This window comes from Morone saxatilis, unplaced genomic scaffold, assembly GCF_004916995.1.
Source record: "Morone saxatilis isolate NCDOM2014 unplaced genomic scaffold, NCSU_SB_2.0 Contig17, whole genome shotgun sequence".
Taxonomy (NCBI): Eukaryota; Metazoa; Chordata; class Actinopteri; family Moronidae; genus Morone; species Morone saxatilis.
Window position 1 is genome coordinate 9,350,109 of NW_023339729.1, and position 16,464 is coordinate 9,366,572.

Below are 16,464 nucleotides of genomic sequence, written 5' to 3' on the forward strand. Positions count from 1 at the left end.
TTTTTTTTTTGGGTGGAATTTAGTATGGCCCTAATACTCTGTCGTATGATAGAAAAGATTCATTGAATTAATATTGTTTTAAATGTTTTGACCACCATTGTCATCTCACATGTGTTTGCAGTACGAGTTCTCCCCTCAAACCCTCTGTTGCTATGGCAAGCAGCTCTGCACCATACCTACTGGAGGCACATACTACAGTTACCAGAACAGGTAAGTGTGTTTGTCGATCTATTTCTATGCACTCAAAGAAACTGAACTCAAATTGTATATTGGGTATACAATAATTTTGCACTAGCTAAAAGTGTATTCTCACTAAATGATCTCATACACATCAAACATTTGCATGCGCAGTTGTTTTTGTTATGGGCTATAAATGCAGCCATTTGAACCGTATTACCAAACCTCTGTAGGCTGGGATCTGTTCCCCTGTAGTTACAGATGGGCCGCTGTCATCCAGGCAGTAGTGTCATCATGACTGTTTCAGCTTTATTGGCTCTGCCTTCTGTTTCTGGCACAGCATGAGACTAAAAAATGGTTTTGTTTATTTATTAACAGCCAGATTCCAGCGTTGCACATAAAGGCAAACACTCTGAAGATCCTAAACCCCAAAGAGCATCAGACACTGAGACCACCAAAGCAGTGTTTTGATTGGTTTTTGCTCAGCATCTATAGAGGGAACGAGTAAATTCAGTGTTGTTGCCCCCTTTTTTGTACGACAGATACATAAATATAACTCTTTGTTTAAAGCCACAAACAGCGTTGCCCATCAATGCCTTTTCCTCTCAGTTGAAAGCCAGCAGATGGCTGCTTGCACCACATTCCCTTGCACCGCCTGCTGTATAAACTGTGTAACTGCAGCCCTTTTTCACACTTAAACTGAGCACTTTGAGAGGGGAGCAGCACAGCAGCAGTAGTGATACAGCACAGTCTGACAGACAGCATGAGACTCCTGCAGCGCAGTCCATTTACACTCTCAATGGGAGCTCAGGGATTTCCCCACTCTGTTATTAAACATAAAAGTGTTACTTTGTGCACAATTATATTACGCACACATAAGGAAGGAGCCAGATAATAAATATTGCAATGTTTTTGTATTTTCTGTGAAAAAGAACATGAAGAGCTGTGTGTAACTGTAGTTGAGATTCACATATTATGTTTTTTTTTGCATATTTAGTGTTTTTCTCTGTTTTTTGCAGGTATCATTTTTGTGAGAAGTGCTTCAATGAGATCCAGGGAGAGAGTGTGACGTTAGGAGATGATCCTGCACAGCCACAGACGTAAGTGAACCAGCTATTGATAAACCCACTAAAATAAAGAGAAAAAAAAAAGTTGGAGTTGTGCAAGTTTAGGAACATACTGTGAGGCAAGATGTCTTTTTTTTTTTTAACTATGCAAATAATCTTTAAAGCAAAGCGAAATGTCCCTCTAACTTAACCCTGTTCAGGTCAAAGTACCCGGTCAGCTTCAAAACAGCAACCATGCAGCTGACAGAAATTTAAACACTTCTTTTTTGCATGATGTTAAACCAAACTCTAATATAAATTATTTTGTTTCTGTATTGGATTTTAATTTCAGATAAATCTGTCTGTATTTATGAAGAGATTCTTAATAAGTTTTTGTGTGCGTTTTGTTTTGTCTCACTGCCTCTATTCTTTCTCTGTCCCTTCTTTTTTCTAACCCTCCAGGATGATATCAAAAGACCAGTTTGAACGGAAGAAGAATGATGTTCTCGACCCTGAACCGTAAGTAGACACAAACCCTCACATCCGGTCAGCGAGGAGGACTAATACTGACAGAGAAGCATGTTCTTTCTGTGTTGCTTTTTCAGAAATTGTTCTCATATGTGTTCAATAATCATTTATGGCTTTTTCCTACTTGCATGTTCCTGATCACATCTTAAAAAGTTATTTTTTGCCACCCACATCTGGCTTTGTTTGTGTGCTTTTGGTGCACAGTCTGCATGTTTTCTTCTCTGGTGCTCTCTGATCAATCACTTAGGTTTTAGTGAGGCCTCAGGGCAACTCGGCAGCGCCACCTGCTGAGTGGAACTGTGTCCTTTTGAGAGTTTTTGCATCAGAGAGCAGAGGCCCTTATTTCTTTGATATGCAGTGATTGCCTTTCACGTTGTCATTCTGACTTAATGATAAACATGATCCACAATACTTATTAATCCTCCCACAAAGGCGCACTTGCATTGGTTTGCTTGCAAGTGCGTAACGACTGGAGGAACATAAACGTGAATGGAGATGTTTGTGTTGCTTGCTGCAGCAGCAGTTAAGATATTAACATTCATACAAATGATGGTCATTGGTAAAATTACTTACAGTTTAGAGAATTGTGTAGAATTGTGTTTTATGTATGCTTGCTTTTCTTCAGGTTTGTTGAATGTAAAGATTGCGGACGGAAGATGCACCAGATATGCGTCTTACACTACGAGGTCATTTGGCCATCTGGGTGAGATGTCAACAGCTACCTTTAGTAGATTTGCATATGTTTTCACATATGTTTACTTTTAATTGTTACACTAAGTCTAACTTCTTCTCTCTCTTACTATTTCCAGATTTATCTGTGACAACTGTTTAAAGAAGAGTGGAAAAACACGGAAGGAAAACAAGTTCTCTGCAAAACGTTAGTTCAATTCCTGACAGTCAAATTTTAAATTACAGGTTCTTGAATCAGCTTTCCTTGTAATATTTATTACAGTGTTTAAAATGTCGACAGATTATTGCAATTTTGTCTCATGAGAACTGAAGACACAAGATAATATAAACCACATCCACCTGCACGTGGGCTGCATATGTCTCTCTGTGGCTCTCCTGCACTGGTGGCATTTATTTTTTATTTTTTATGTTGGCCTTGTGGTTTCACTGGTATTCTTTGGTGTTTGTAGCCCTTGAGAACATATGACCTTTATGGCATATGGTGCTAACGTTTATATGTTGTCACGATCTCTCACAAATGAGTTCTACTGCTTTACTTGTTAGCTTAAACCGAAAGCTACTGCAGGTTTTTTAGGATTTAATGGAACCCGTATTTTCTTTCTAGCCTGGAAAGTTAAAAGAATTGACATTTCTCTAAAATGTCTCCTGTGTGTTTGTGCACTGTAGGGCTGCAGTCAACACGACTGGGAATGTACATAGAGGACCGTGTGAATAAATACTTGAAGAGACAGAACCACCCAGAGGCCGGAGAGGTGTTTGTCCGAGTGGTGGCGAGCTCCGACAAAACGGTGGAAGTTAAACCAGGCATGAAAGCCAGGTGAGAGCATCATTGACAGGTGGACTGGGTGACAATGTTTCCAATGAGATTTTGATGTGGCGTTTTCCATCAAAGACCAACAGAGTCTCCAGAAACAAGGTTGTAATTCTAATGTATACTATGGTGTGTTACTCATCATCATTTATTATTTATCAACAAAAATTGCGTTGGTCAGACAAACAAGTTAACAGTCGAGATGAGGGAGGCCATAATGCTGCAGACAACCAAATGCCTGTTTCGCCTCTTTGATTTGTAGATGCACTGCCACAGTTCATATTTGTCCAGAGCTTATTTTTATTGTCCCTGCCATACAAAGCTGAATGCCCTCTATAAAGCTTTTATACCCACTCAGAGTGATTGTGGAACTTGCATGTGGAACAAGATGGAGTCCACACCCTCCCTGAGTACCTCAGATGGTTGCTCACTGTTTCATCACACAAGATCAAAGTCTGCGATGCTCGTCCCATCCAAGAACCGGTTATCTTCAGGTTGACTGATTTAAGGCTGTTTGCTTTTTATTGACTCAAGGCCACTTGACTTGACTTGTCCCATTATGCTCTTGAGTGTTGTTAAAAGCAGCGTCAGATGAGGCAACTTCTCGGGCTGCCCGTGACTTTTGTTTCCATGAAGCCTTTATAGTCACAATAAAATAAAATAAGATATATATATTAAAAAAAAAACGTTAAAAAAAAATGAAAATACTATATTATATACTTTTGTAACTATGAAATACTTTATCTAAGAATTTGGTTTTACACGTTTTTGGGGAAACACCTTTGCACACCCAAATAGAATAAGAAAAACTTCATATATGATCCACACCTTTGTGTTGAGAGTGTTGTATTTAGTGTAGACCCTCCCATTATCATGTTGCATACCAGTGTTTTAGCAGCCAATAACCCAATATTTGATTTCTCTTCATTACGACAGATTTGTGGACACAGGAGAAATGCCTGAGACCTTTCCCTACAGAACCAAAGCACTTTTCGCCTTTGAGGAGATTGACGGTGTGGACGTGTGCTTCTTTGGCATGCATGTGCAGGAGTACGGCTCTGAGTGCCCATTTCCCAACACTAGGTCTGTCCATCTAATTATTGTATGTAGTACATGGCAATAAAGGAACGACAGGTGCTTTTTTATGGGTGAAGTTAACCATGTTCCCTCACTCTACCTCTGCAGACGGGTCTACATATCATACCTTGACAGTATTCACTTCTTCAGACCTCGGATTCTACGCACAGCAGTGTATCACGAGATCCTCATCGGCTATCTAGAATATGTCAAGAAACTTGGGTAAGCCTTACCTTACTACTCTTTCTGCCTTGATAGATACAACATGGGGAAGAGTCTCTGGCGTGACTCTTTGAGTTCTTAGGCAGCAGATGTTTTAAAATACACTCTGTCTTTCTGGTCTTATTTTTGGTGTGTGTATGCCCGCAGGTATGCCCAGGGCCACATCTGGGCATGTCCACCCAGTGAAGGAGATGACTACATCTTCCACTGCCATCCTCCTGACCAGAAGATCCCAAAGCCAAAAAGGCTGCAGGAGTGGTACAGGAAGATGCTGGACAAGGCCTTTGCAGAGAGGATTCTGCATGACTACAAGGTAAAGACTTTTTCTTTTAAGACACAAGGCATACGTCTGAATATGTCATTATATTTAGAAAGGACAAATTCACGTGCATGACAAAGTTTAATTAACTTATACGGGGAGGTGAGTGCTGTCTTGTGAAATTTGGATTATCTGCGTTCCTGTTTACATTTCTTAGTAGAATTCTGTGTGAATAGTTGGTTGTCTGAACATGTGCTGCTTTGCCGGGTAAACAGGAAACAATGTAAATGTGCCGTATGTTGGATTACTGTTAAACAAGTAAAACACATCTTTTAATAGTTTGAATCATCCATGTTTTTTGTCTTCCTCTTAGGACATCTTCAAACAAGCGACAGAGGACCGTCTGACCAGCGCTAATGAGCTGCCGTACTTTGAGGGCGACTTCTGGCCCAACGTGCTGGAGGAGAGCATCAAGGAGCTGGAGCAGGAGGAGGAGGAGAGGAAGAAGGAGGAGAACACAGCTGCCACTGAAACTCCTGAGGTGTGAACATTGTGTCATGATTTGTTGACATGGTACTAGCATAGAATTTAAAACAACAATTTCTAGTCAGTTGTTTATTGTCTTTGCCAGCCATTTCCCAAGCTTCTGTAGATTAAACATTCTTTCATATAACACTCCTTTTTAAGCTGTCCGAAATCAACATTGTGAGGATATGCGATTGTTTAACATTGTATTTCTCCCACAGGGTACACCAAGTGACAGCAAAAATGCTAAGAAGAAGAACAACAAGAAGACCAATAAAAACAAGAGCAGCGTGAGCCGAGCAAATAAGAAGAAGCCTGGAATGCCGAATGTAGCCAATGATCTGTCCCAGAAGCTGTACGCCACCATGGAGAAGCACAAAGAGGTCAGACTTCTTTTGATTTGATATAATTTATAATAGATATTGATATTGATTCAACATTTGCGTATTAGATGGTGAATAAGGAGCATCATTTTGCTTGTGCTTGTCCAAATCTCATTTTTGTGTGCTTTTGTCTGTCTGCTGAAGGTGTTCTTTGTGATCCACCTCCACTCCGGTCCAATGGCCAACACCCTGCCACCCATTTGTGACCCTGACCCCATGCTCTCTTGTGACCTGATGGATGGCCGTGACGCCTTCCTGACTCTGGCCAGAGACAAACATTGGGAGTTCAGCTCCCTCAGGAGGTGCAAGTGGAGCACCATGTGCATGCTTGTTGAGCTGCACAACCAGGGACAGGACCGCTTTGTCTACACTTGCAACGAGTGCAAGCACCATGTGGAGACACGCTGGCACTGCACTGTGTGCGAGGTGAGCTACTACTATTACTACTACTCTGAAACAGTTTGAATCACAGGGTAAAAGAAGAGAGAGAACGAAGTCTCTCAGACTAGAACAGACAAGCAGGAAAGATATTTATGGACTACATCAGATTTGTGTATTAACAAAAGTGCAGACTTTGTTAGACTCATTTTAATTACTGTTTTCCTGTCTGCCCTTTTCTGCAGGACTTCGATCTGTGCATTAGTTGTTACAACATGAAGGGACACGAGCACCAGATGGTGAAGTGGGGCCTTGGCCTGGACGACGACAGCAACAGCCAGAGTGGAGAGGCCTCCAAGAGCCCACAGGAGAGCCGGCGCTTGAGTATCCAACGCTGCATCCAGTCCCTGGTCCATGCTTGTCAGTGTCGCAATGCCAACTGCTCTCTGCCGTCCTGCCAGAAGATGAAGCGAGTGGTGCAACACACCAAGGGCTGCAAGCGCAAAACCAACGGTGGCTGCCCTGTATGCAAGCAGCTTATCGCTTTATGCTGTTACCATGCAAAGCACTGTCAGGAGAACAAGTGTCCTGTCCCGTTCTGCCTGAACATCAAGCACAAGCTTCGCCAGCAGCAGCTGCAGCACAGGCTCCAGCAGGCCCAGCTGATGAGGAGAAGAATGGCTACCATGCAAGGCAGAACCATGCCGCTACCGTCCCCACCAGCCTCAGCTGCCCCCAGCACTCCCACTTCCCATGCCCAGCCCAACACTCCCCAGACGCCCCAGCAGCCACTCTCCAACCAGCCCCAGACTCCCAACTCAGCAGGTGTTATGTCCCCCACTTTCCCCAACACACCTCGCAATGGCCCGCCTCAAGCACCGGTGTCTCAGGGGAAGCCTGGGCCCCAGGCCTCGCCTCTACACCAGCAGCAGTCCCCTCTCCCCCAGCCGCCTCAGCAACCTCAGCAGCTACAGCAGCCTCCACCTGCTGCGGTCAAGATGGCCCGACACATCGAGATGATGGCACAGGCTCAGCAGAACTATCGGGTCAACATGAACGGCTTGCCCATAAACCCCCAGCAGCCACAGCAGCGCATGACTGGACCAATGCAGCCACCTATGCAGATGGTGCCAGGGCCCCGAGGGCCACAGGTCGTGCAACCAGGCATGGCCCCAGGACAGTGGCCTGGCGCTGCAGGGCCCATGCAGACACCTCAGACTCAACAACCAGGACTTGTCCCAGGCCAGACCCCACAGCAGGCCATGACCATGCCGCGAGCCATGATGCCCCTAGGGCAGCAACCCCAGCAGGGCCAGAGGATGCTGATTCCACAGCAGCCTGGTGCCCGGCCACAGACCCCCCAGAGACCTGGCGCTATTGCACCCAACGCCCTGCAGGACCTTCTTCGCACCCTCAAGTCTCCCAGCTCGCCCCAGCAGCAGCAGCAGGTCCTCAACATCCTCAAATCAAACCCTCAGCTAATGGCTGCTTTCATCAAACAGCGAACAGCCAAGTACCATGCCAACCAGCCGCAGCAGCAAGCAGGTCAGCAACAGCAGCCCGGGATGCCAGCAATGCAGGTCATGGCCATGCCAGGAGGGGCGGTGCAGAGGCCGGGAATGCCCCCTCAGCAGCCCCAGCAACCTCCTGCGCAGGGCCTGGCTGCATTAGGGGCTCAAGGGCAGCTGATGAACGCAGCACACAACAACCCCCAGATCCAGGAGCTCTACCGTCGGCAGCTCTTAAGACAACAACAGCAGCAACAGCAACAGCAGGATCCCAGCATCAGCAGCAAAAACACAACACAACAACAACAACAACAACAACAGGGAGTGATGCCTCAGGGCCATCCTGGTCAGTTCCCTGCTCAGGCGCAGGGTACAGCACCTACGTACTCCCAGCTCCGCATGCAGCAGCAGCAGATAGTCATGCAAGCAGGTGCAGGAGCAGCTGGGGGACCCATGGGCCAACTCCCACCCATGGCTCAGATGGCCCAGCCTGGCATGGTGATGGACTCCACCCAAAACCTACTGCATCAACGAATGCTCCAGCAGCAGCAGCAGCAGCAGCAAATTCCCCAGCAGCAGCAGGCCGTCCTCAAGCAGCAGATGGGCTCTCCTGCCCAGCCCAGCCCCATGAGCCCCCAGACCCACCTGCTGGCCGGCCAGCCCCAGGGTGGAGGCCACCTACCTGGCCAGCCCACACTAGCCAACGCCCTCAACAACCAGGTCCGTTCCCCTGCGCCAGTCCAGTCCCCCTGTCCGCCCTCGCAACAACAGCCCCAGCAGCAGCGGCCACATTCCAGTCCCTCACCGCAGGTCCAGAACCAGCCCCAGCCCTCGCCACAGCACCCACATCCACCCCACTCGGCTTCCCCCCACCCAGGACTCGGGGGCCCGCTGTCAGGGTCCATGGAGCAGGGACACTTGGGGACACCAGAACAGAGCGCCATGCTACCGCAGCTTAACACGCCCAACAGAGGGGGGCTGAACAGTGACTTGGGGATGGTGGGAGATGCTACAGGGGACACTCTGGAGAAGTTTGTGGAGGGATTGTAGCATTTTTGCTGGGAACTAAAGAACATTGTGGCTCCCAGGGACCCATCCTCTCAGTCCTCTTTCTCCTAGGTTCCCCTCAGACTCTTTATCCCGTTAGAGGGCTTTGTTTGTTCTTTCTAAGTTTGCGAACGGTTTTTTGTACTGACATGTAAAAAGTTTCAACTGTTGTAAAAAGAAAAAAGAAAATTTGGTCGATGGGGAAAAAAAAGAGTCAACACTTCTAGGGAATGTAATTGTTTCATAAACCCAAGTGATGGGTGTTTTCTTCCTTAAGATGTTGAGGGATTTGCAAGTTGCTTCTTAAATGAAATTTAAATCACAAAGAATATATTTTTTGGTTGAGACCAAATGTGTTCAATACTCAATTTATTTTTGGTTTGTTTTTGGTATGGTTTCATGCCTTTCTTGTTTCTTTTCTTTCTTTTTTTTAAGAACATGTACAATTGCATTATATTATTCATATCTTTTTATTTTGTACCTTTGGAAAAGAAACTTAAAGCATTTTTGTGTTGAAACTGTAAAATAATTTGTCTGGGAGTTGGGCCAGGTTTTTGTTCTGTTCTCAAGCTGTCATTCCTGGCTATTGTAATCTAGTGTTGTACCATTACTCCAAGACGATGCGTTCAGGGACCGTTCCCCTCCTCTTTGTGTATGAAGAGCACTCAGTTGTGTTAAATAGGAAAATGGACTGCGGCAGGTTGTGTATACACGGGCATGTATGCAGGCGCACATGAAGACACTGACACACAAACCCTCACAGTCACTAAATTAACTACAGCTCCGACTGGTTTCACAAACGCAGACAACAAGGACTGCAACCTACATCTCAGTGGCCTGGAATTTAGAAAATCTGTCTTGCAGGTGTAGAAAATTGTTGCTTTGACATTAAAAAGAATCTGTCATACTTTTTTGTCATACAGATGTTGTAAAGTGTAAAGAGATTGTGAGAAAGAGACCAGCCCCCTAAGCTGAGGTGGAATGATCACCGGTTGTTTGTAGGCCACATCTCGGATGATGCCCCATCCTCTAAATTTTACACTAAGCTGTGTGCTATCTAGGGATGAGGGGCACGTTTGAGATTCACCCTGAGGAAAACTAAATGTTGTCAACCCTCATTCCTCTCTCACAAAAACTTGAATTGGGGGGGAATTTACTTTTTCTCCTATTGTAAATCAAGTTATTAAGCAAAATACTATAAATATAAGGAAGAGAGATTGAAATCACTGTATAAACTGGTAAAAGACTCATTTCTTACTTATATACCATATTGTTAAATAAACTGTGTGCAGCAGAAGAACTCCAGTACTCTGTTGACTAAATAATGATGCATCACTCCTGTTGGTTGTGTTCATTTGTTTCCGCTCCGCAGTGTTTTATCATCCTGTCACCAGCAACAGTGGGCGGAAAAATACGTGAAATTGGTCAGAAAAGAGTCCCTCAACTGTACGACTGGTTACATTTCTGCAGTTTTTCAACCTAAAATGACATTTGTTTCTAATGGGACTATTTCCACCTGAATTTGAAAATATGTTTTAAGAGTAGTTTACTTGTTGTGATGCAGGACTTTACAAATACAGCTCACATTTCAGAAACTGAAAAATATTACTATTAAGTAAGTTCTTTTATTAGGCAATAGCAGGATGCGGTTGAGGGTGAATATTTTACCTGTTCCCTTACTTTTTACTTGATAGAAGGGTAAGTAAACGGCCAAGTCAACTCTGCTGGGGTCTCAGATGAAGGCCTATATCTAGATTTAGAAAACTGAGTCATGTTAAAGCAAAATGATTCCAATACATGTCACATGATCCTGTCCCCACCTCTTAGTCGAGCCGTAAGCTTTGCAAAGTTACTTTTATAGAAATGTTATAAATATAAGATATTTGAATCAGCCTGTGCCTGTCTGGCTTCCAGGCGTCTACAGTATAAACACAAATTTTCTGCAGATCCCCATAAAATTGGTAATTGTGTCCCGTGTATACTAAATTTAGAATTTAAACTATTAAATTCCAGTTTGGTTTATTAAAATCAAGGTAATGGGAATATTTCCAGCTGCTTAAATGTGTGTTTCAGAATAAAGCACTTTCCATCTTCCAAGTGAGTTTCCTCCACGATTACAAAAATGAATCCTAGGATGTGGTTGGATTTTTGGATTTCAAGTAGTGGTGACAGCAAAAGTAAGGTTGTAACTAATTATTTTTAGTGGGGGTAACTAATATTACTGAAATGTATTGGTAATTAGTTACATTGGGGATCAAGTAATGGGCAAAGTAACATTATTATAGGTAATACCTTACTGCGTGTGATGGTGTTTTATTCCTCAGAATACAATAACAGCCTAATATTGACAACCTTTCAATACTTTCTTATAGACTGACCTGTTTTTGGCCATTTGCGTTACATGTAATTACTAAAATATAACATTTGTTTATTTAGGTGGTGTTAAGGTGAAGTAACTTGGGCCTACCGTCTATAAAAGCCATTATCAGTATATATATATCATTATAACTTATGAGAACTGTAATGATGCTGCAGGTCGTTGCAGTCAGCTGACCTGGACGACGTCATGATTCGTCCGTTTACCGTCATGTGACCGGAAGCTGAGAATGACGCGGCTGGGTGTCGGTACTTTTGAAATGAAAACAAACTCCTCCGCTCTGCTTCTGGTTTTATTCGCTTTTGTCTAATCGATACACAAAGTTGCGTATCATTAAAAGAACAGGAGCTCGTGGGAGTGAACAGAGATGAGGCGGGAAACCGAAGAACAAATTCACCAAACCTGGGAGAGGACCGGGTGTTAGCATGACGAGCTAGCTGGCTCACTTACATTCCCACCACGAACAGTGAGACACAATGTTACAGCGTGGCTAGAAGCTGACTCTGCAGACGTGTGTTTGCTTTTAAAGACAGCGTTACTGCTTTCTTTCCGCCTGAATCTTGTCGACATGTTTTGAGCACACCCAGCCCCCGTCCAGCTGCTCCAACCTGAAGGAGCCGGCTCTCTGTGCAGGCTGGTTAACGCACAGCTGCGGACGTGCTGGCATGTCCTCTCCTGGTGTGAGACAAAGTACACCATCATGGACGACTCGGACCAGGATTTTGTAGATCTCTGCTCAAAGCTGCTTAAACGAATCCGCAAGAAACCAGGTGAGCCCAAGCAGCCGAGGAGAGCCGAGCCTCAGCCCTCCAGTCAGACAGGGGACAGAGACAAGAGGAGGAGAAACAACAAAAGAGAGGGGGACTCTGGGTCTAAGAGTGCTGGGAGCCAGTCTGTGTGTGCGGCAGCAGAGCAGCATGAGGTCTGTGGAGAGACTGGACCTGATTCAAGAGACGCTGGGTCGTCTGCTGAGAGGGGTTTGGCAGCGAAAGACAAAGTGCTGCACAGAATGCAACAGTTCAAGAGGGTCAGTCCACCGAGGATGGGACACAAGGACCAGAACCACTGTGCTCCTCCTCCACCTGTGGTGCAAAGACAAGGTGAGAGCACAGGTTGTTGGTGTGCAGCGTTGTATGGAGGGAATACAGATGAGGGTCTCTCTCCCTGCTTCTGCAGGACTTTTTAAAGATGCCATCATCAGTCAGTTTTGGCTTGTTTTTGTCTGACTTTAATCTGCCTTGATTTCATATGTTAAGCAGGACAGTAAACAGTACTTTAAGTAGGAGAAGTTTATGTGAATTTTGGGGATTCTTATTGGTTTTTATTGTGATACAGTAGAGCTGCCTGATACTGATAGATAATAATAAATAAAAAAAGATAGACAGGAAAGAGGGAGGGAGAGAGGATGGATTTGAACCCAAGGCTGCTGCAGCAAGGACTCAGGCTTGTACATGGGGCACCAGTTGATCCATCAGGTCCCCTGAGCTCAACATTTTTAACCATGTGTTAACCAGCAGCTTAGTGTAACAGTGTTTTGGGGATTGCTGCCGTCAGTGTGTGTATGGGGCAAGGAGAGGCAATTTGTAAAGCACTTGGTGTGAAAGTGCTATAATGCCGCTAGTTTAGCACACCGTTGACCTGTATCTGTATGTCCCACCTCCGCTCTGTACCCAGATACCGCAGAGTCCAGTAGCTCAGGCCTCCACCCGGAGCCCCAGGACAGTGACGAGGCTCTGGCCCTGCGGCTGCAGCAGGAGCTGGACAGGGAGGCTGCAGATGTCCAGACGGTGGACCTGGAGGACGGAGGCCTCTTCTTCTGTCAGATCTGCCACAGAGACCTGTCACACATGACCCCTGAGGGGCGAACGCAGCATCTCAACAGGTCCGGATATTTCTATTTGCATTGTAGGCACGTGACTGAGGCTCTTATCGACGGTGATCTGTAACAGAATGAACTGACAGCACTGGACTGTTGGACAGTGAGTGAGAGTGATCCGATCCCTCTTTGCAGGTGTTTAGACGATAGTGAAGAGAGCGCCCCCGCCGCTCCTCCTCCTGGTGTCCCCGACTGTCCCATCTGTGGCAAGAAGTTCAAGTCCCGGAAGAGTCGCTCGGCCCACCTGAAGCGCTGCTCCTCAGACATGGGCGTCCCTCCGGCTGTGCTGCTGCAGGTTCTGCAGAGACAGACTGAGGAGACCCAGAGTGTCCCCACTGCTAGCACACTGTGAGTCATAATAAAACTCTGAGCTCACCACCCGTCTCAACAATGCACTATATGAGAACTTTCTAAGCCTAATCAAACCTTGTTCTAGCCTTATCTGTATTTTTTCCCTCCTCAGTACGGAGACTGGAGGCACCAAAAGAAAAGGCTCGTCCAAGCCAGGTCTCCCAACAAGGAAGAAGCCCAGAAAGAACACTGAACCCCTGGACGAAGACACTATGGTGGCCCTGGCTCTGTCCTCCTCCTTGCTGGAACAGGAGAGGGAGTCAGAGAGACAGTTACAAACAGAGACGGCTGTCTCTCACTTCTCCTTGACTCCAGTGTTGAAGTGGAGGCCAGACGCAGGTACAGTGACATCACTACATCATCATCGGTTTTTTTGTGTGTCAAGACAGAAATGATAAGATGAAGCATTAATACAACCGGGATAGAGCTACAATGACTAGTCAATTAATTGATTGGTTGTCAACTCTTTAATAAATGGACAGCTATTTTGATTATTAATTCATCGTTTTGAGTTAATTTTTAAGAAAGAATTTTCAAATTGTCTGATTTCAGCTTCTGAAATGGGAGTATTTTCTGGTTTCTTTAGTTCTCTATGACAGTAAATTGAATATCTTTGGGTTGTGGACAGGGCTTTGAGAAACAGTGATCAACATGTTTTGACATTTTATGGACTAAACAACTAATCAATTACTGACAGATTAATCAATAATCAATTAGTTGCAGCCCTGAACAGGGATTGTTATACCTCATAGTGTAGCACAAACTTATATGTTCCTGCTTTAATGCAACATTTTGGAATTGTTATGAATGTAATTGCTTATCAAATGAAGTATACTAGAGAAGAAGATTTGGTTTGTTTGTATTAAATGACTTTTTGTTCTTTACATCAGACAGAACTGGCTCATCGTCAGCGTTTGCTGGATCTTATTTATCAACTCTGATACCATACGATTTTTGTAATTTTACCAGGCATATATTCATGAACATGATCAAATAAATCAAAACTCAGGAATTTGTTGTAGTAAATGTACATAAAGGGAATGATGCTGATTTTATATAATGGACACAGAACTTTGATTCTGATTAGCTGAAGAGTGTATATGAGTTTAAATGGCTGCACATATCTGACGCAGTGCTGTTTAATTGATTCTCAACGTAGCTTCTGATGCTTGTTGCTATGGAGCAATATTGAAGTTTGAAACATACTCCAAGGAGTTTTTAACTGGTTATGAAACAGTAATACTGATGCCGTTATATAACCTACATAAACTTACATAAGCAAGAAGATTAACCTTTTCTATAGTTATTCTTAATGCCTGCCTCTGGGTCGGATTCAATGCAACGAGGCGGTAGAAACATTTCTGCTTTTATCTGCAGGGGCCACCAGAATCAATACATAATTAAAGTTCCTTGAAGGGCTTTAAATAATAATAACCAGTAGTTTGAGCATATAGTTTAGAATACAGTCTGGCAGGTACCTGTGGCATAAACCTGCTAACAGAAAGATGGAGACACGACAGCAGGGTTTTAAGGGAAGGAACACTCATCATGTGTTGTGTGTCTGTTACCTTTGAACCGAGCTGTAAACAGTGTGTAGAACTTAAATCTATCTGTGTGTATGTACTCAGCAGACAGATTGTGTGCAGGTTTATAAGCCTTCAGATGCATCACCTCCCTCTCTCCCCTCCTCTCTGCTCGGTGCAGGTAAAGGCCGTGGGAAGAGGAAAAAGGGCGCCGTCCCTCGACCTCCTCCGCTCCTCCTCGTTCAGGATGCTGAGGCGGCTCTGACGAGGATGCAGGAACGGGTTTCTGCTCTCCTCCTACGCAGCCGGGCCCCCTCTCCCCCCACTCCGACCCGCTGCCCCAGTCGTCTGGCTAACTGTGGCGGTGCTGCCCCCCTCTGGCAGAAGAGCACACTACTGGAGGGAGGCTCCACCTGTCTGTCTGATTTCTACACTCCAGAGCTCAGAGAGTTCATCACGCCATGGCAACCGGCACTGGTGAGAGAGCCCAAAGACGTCTTTCTATACTTTGTTGTATTATTTCTGTTTTGTTTGAACGGAACAGAGGAATTGAAATCATACTGAATATAAATCTTATGTTCTTTTTTTAATCAAAAGCCGCTTGAGATGGAGAACCACACACCTCACACAGTTCTGTGAATTAAAATGTGAAAGGCAGATGCTGGATTTTGTTATTTTTCAGGTCTGAAATGTTGTTATTATACTGGAGCATACTTCTGTCCACCAATTTAGATGTTTATGATTTAGCTTACATCTGTGAACATTATACTGAGGTTGATTTACAAGGTTGGCTATATCTAAAGATGGCTAACCTTGTGAGGCAACTGGCAGTATTTTGTAGTCGACCACAAGGTCATTGGTTTTGCTGATATTGAGCTTCAGGTGATTGTCGTTGCACCATTTGACAAAGCTCTCTATCAGTCCTCCTTACCTCTGTAAAAAGAGTCTGTGAAGTGAAGATTGCGGTGTCTTTCCACTGGACGCTGTTCACGTACGGTGCGCATCAAGTGTGCGGCGTTATCGTGCTAGGAGTGCTGCGCGAGTGGGCTAAACATGGGCGCGGGCGTGGCCGTCTTGGACGCGATGTGGGTGTGTGTGTCGAACCAGTGCTGTGCGCTTGGGGGCCGGCAGGTCAGGGCTGATGTGGACGTGACATGGATTAACTGACTGATGTTTGCGCGCACACGGTTCGCGCCGCGCGGTAGTGTGGTCGGGCGTCATTCTGTGCAGAAGATGCGCTCGGGAGAGCGCTTTTTGCTCTGTTCACTTTTCAGGATCTGGGTCCGCGCAGTGTTTTCGCGGTGAAGTTCGGAAGCGTAGGATTATTGTTTCCTAAACTTAAGGTAATCTGGTGGCTGTGTGTTGGGGTGTGTGTGTGGGTGTGTGGTTTGTGTTGGTGTGTGTGTGCTGTGTCGTGTGTGTGTGTGTGTATAGATTCACTATATGTACAGTTCACGTATAGGATGCTACAAATATAGAAGTAGTAGAACAACAGTGCGAGTCAGTCCTGCTGTATTTGGCCAAAAGTCCTCATCCACATCACACCTCATGTTCTCTATTGCAAAACACCTGAGGATTAATGTTGCATGGCTGATCTAATCCATTCCTGGCAGTTGTCTGTATTCAAGGATTTAGTGTTATTTATTGTAATTTAAAATGCAAGGTTGTATAATGAAACTTAGATTA

General features: G+C 44.9%; 2 protein-coding genes across 3 annotated transcripts in view; both read left to right on the plus strand.

Moving 5' to 3' along the window:
- The window catches only part of crebbpa (CREB binding protein a), a 41,722-nt gene extending 31,736 nt beyond the window's left edge, over positions 1–9,986 (plus strand). Inside the window, exons 19-31 of the mRNA XM_035659609.1 lie at positions 122–210; positions 1,197–1,277; positions 1,686–1,742; positions 2,377–2,454; positions 2,561–2,628; positions 3,108–3,258; positions 4,189–4,335; positions 4,438–4,551; positions 4,699–4,864; positions 5,184–5,351; positions 5,557–5,718; positions 5,863–6,144; positions 6,342–9,986. Of these exons, the coding sequence (XP_035515502.1) occupies positions 122–210; positions 1,197–1,277; positions 1,686–1,742; positions 2,377–2,454; positions 2,561–2,628; positions 3,108–3,258; positions 4,189–4,335; positions 4,438–4,551; positions 4,699–4,864; positions 5,184–5,351; positions 5,557–5,718; positions 5,863–6,144; positions 6,342–8,654 (3,876 nt within the window). The 3' untranslated portion in view covers positions 8,655–9,986. The remainder of the gene's footprint in view (positions 1–121; positions 211–1,196; positions 1,278–1,685; positions 1,743–2,376; positions 2,455–2,560; positions 2,629–3,107; positions 3,259–4,188; positions 4,336–4,437; positions 4,552–4,698; positions 4,865–5,183; positions 5,352–5,556; positions 5,719–5,862; positions 6,145–6,341) is intronic.
- A 1,269-nt stretch (positions 9,987–11,255) lies between these two features.
- The window catches only part of slx4 (SLX4 structure-specific endonuclease subunit homolog (S. cerevisiae)), a 15,919-nt gene continuing 10,710 nt past the window's right edge, over positions 11,256–16,464 (plus strand). For both annotated transcript variants that reach the window (XM_035660190.1, XM_035660191.1), the window contains exons 1-5: positions 11,256–12,128; positions 12,703–12,910; positions 13,040–13,252; positions 13,368–13,594; positions 14,960–15,255. In XM_035660190.1, the coding sequence (XP_035516083.1) occupies positions 11,729–12,128; positions 12,703–12,910; positions 13,040–13,252; positions 13,368–13,594; positions 14,960–15,255 (1,344 nt within the window). In that variant the 5' untranslated portion in view covers positions 11,256–11,728. The remainder of the gene's footprint in view (positions 12,129–12,702; positions 12,911–13,039; positions 13,253–13,367; positions 13,595–14,959; positions 15,256–16,464) is intronic.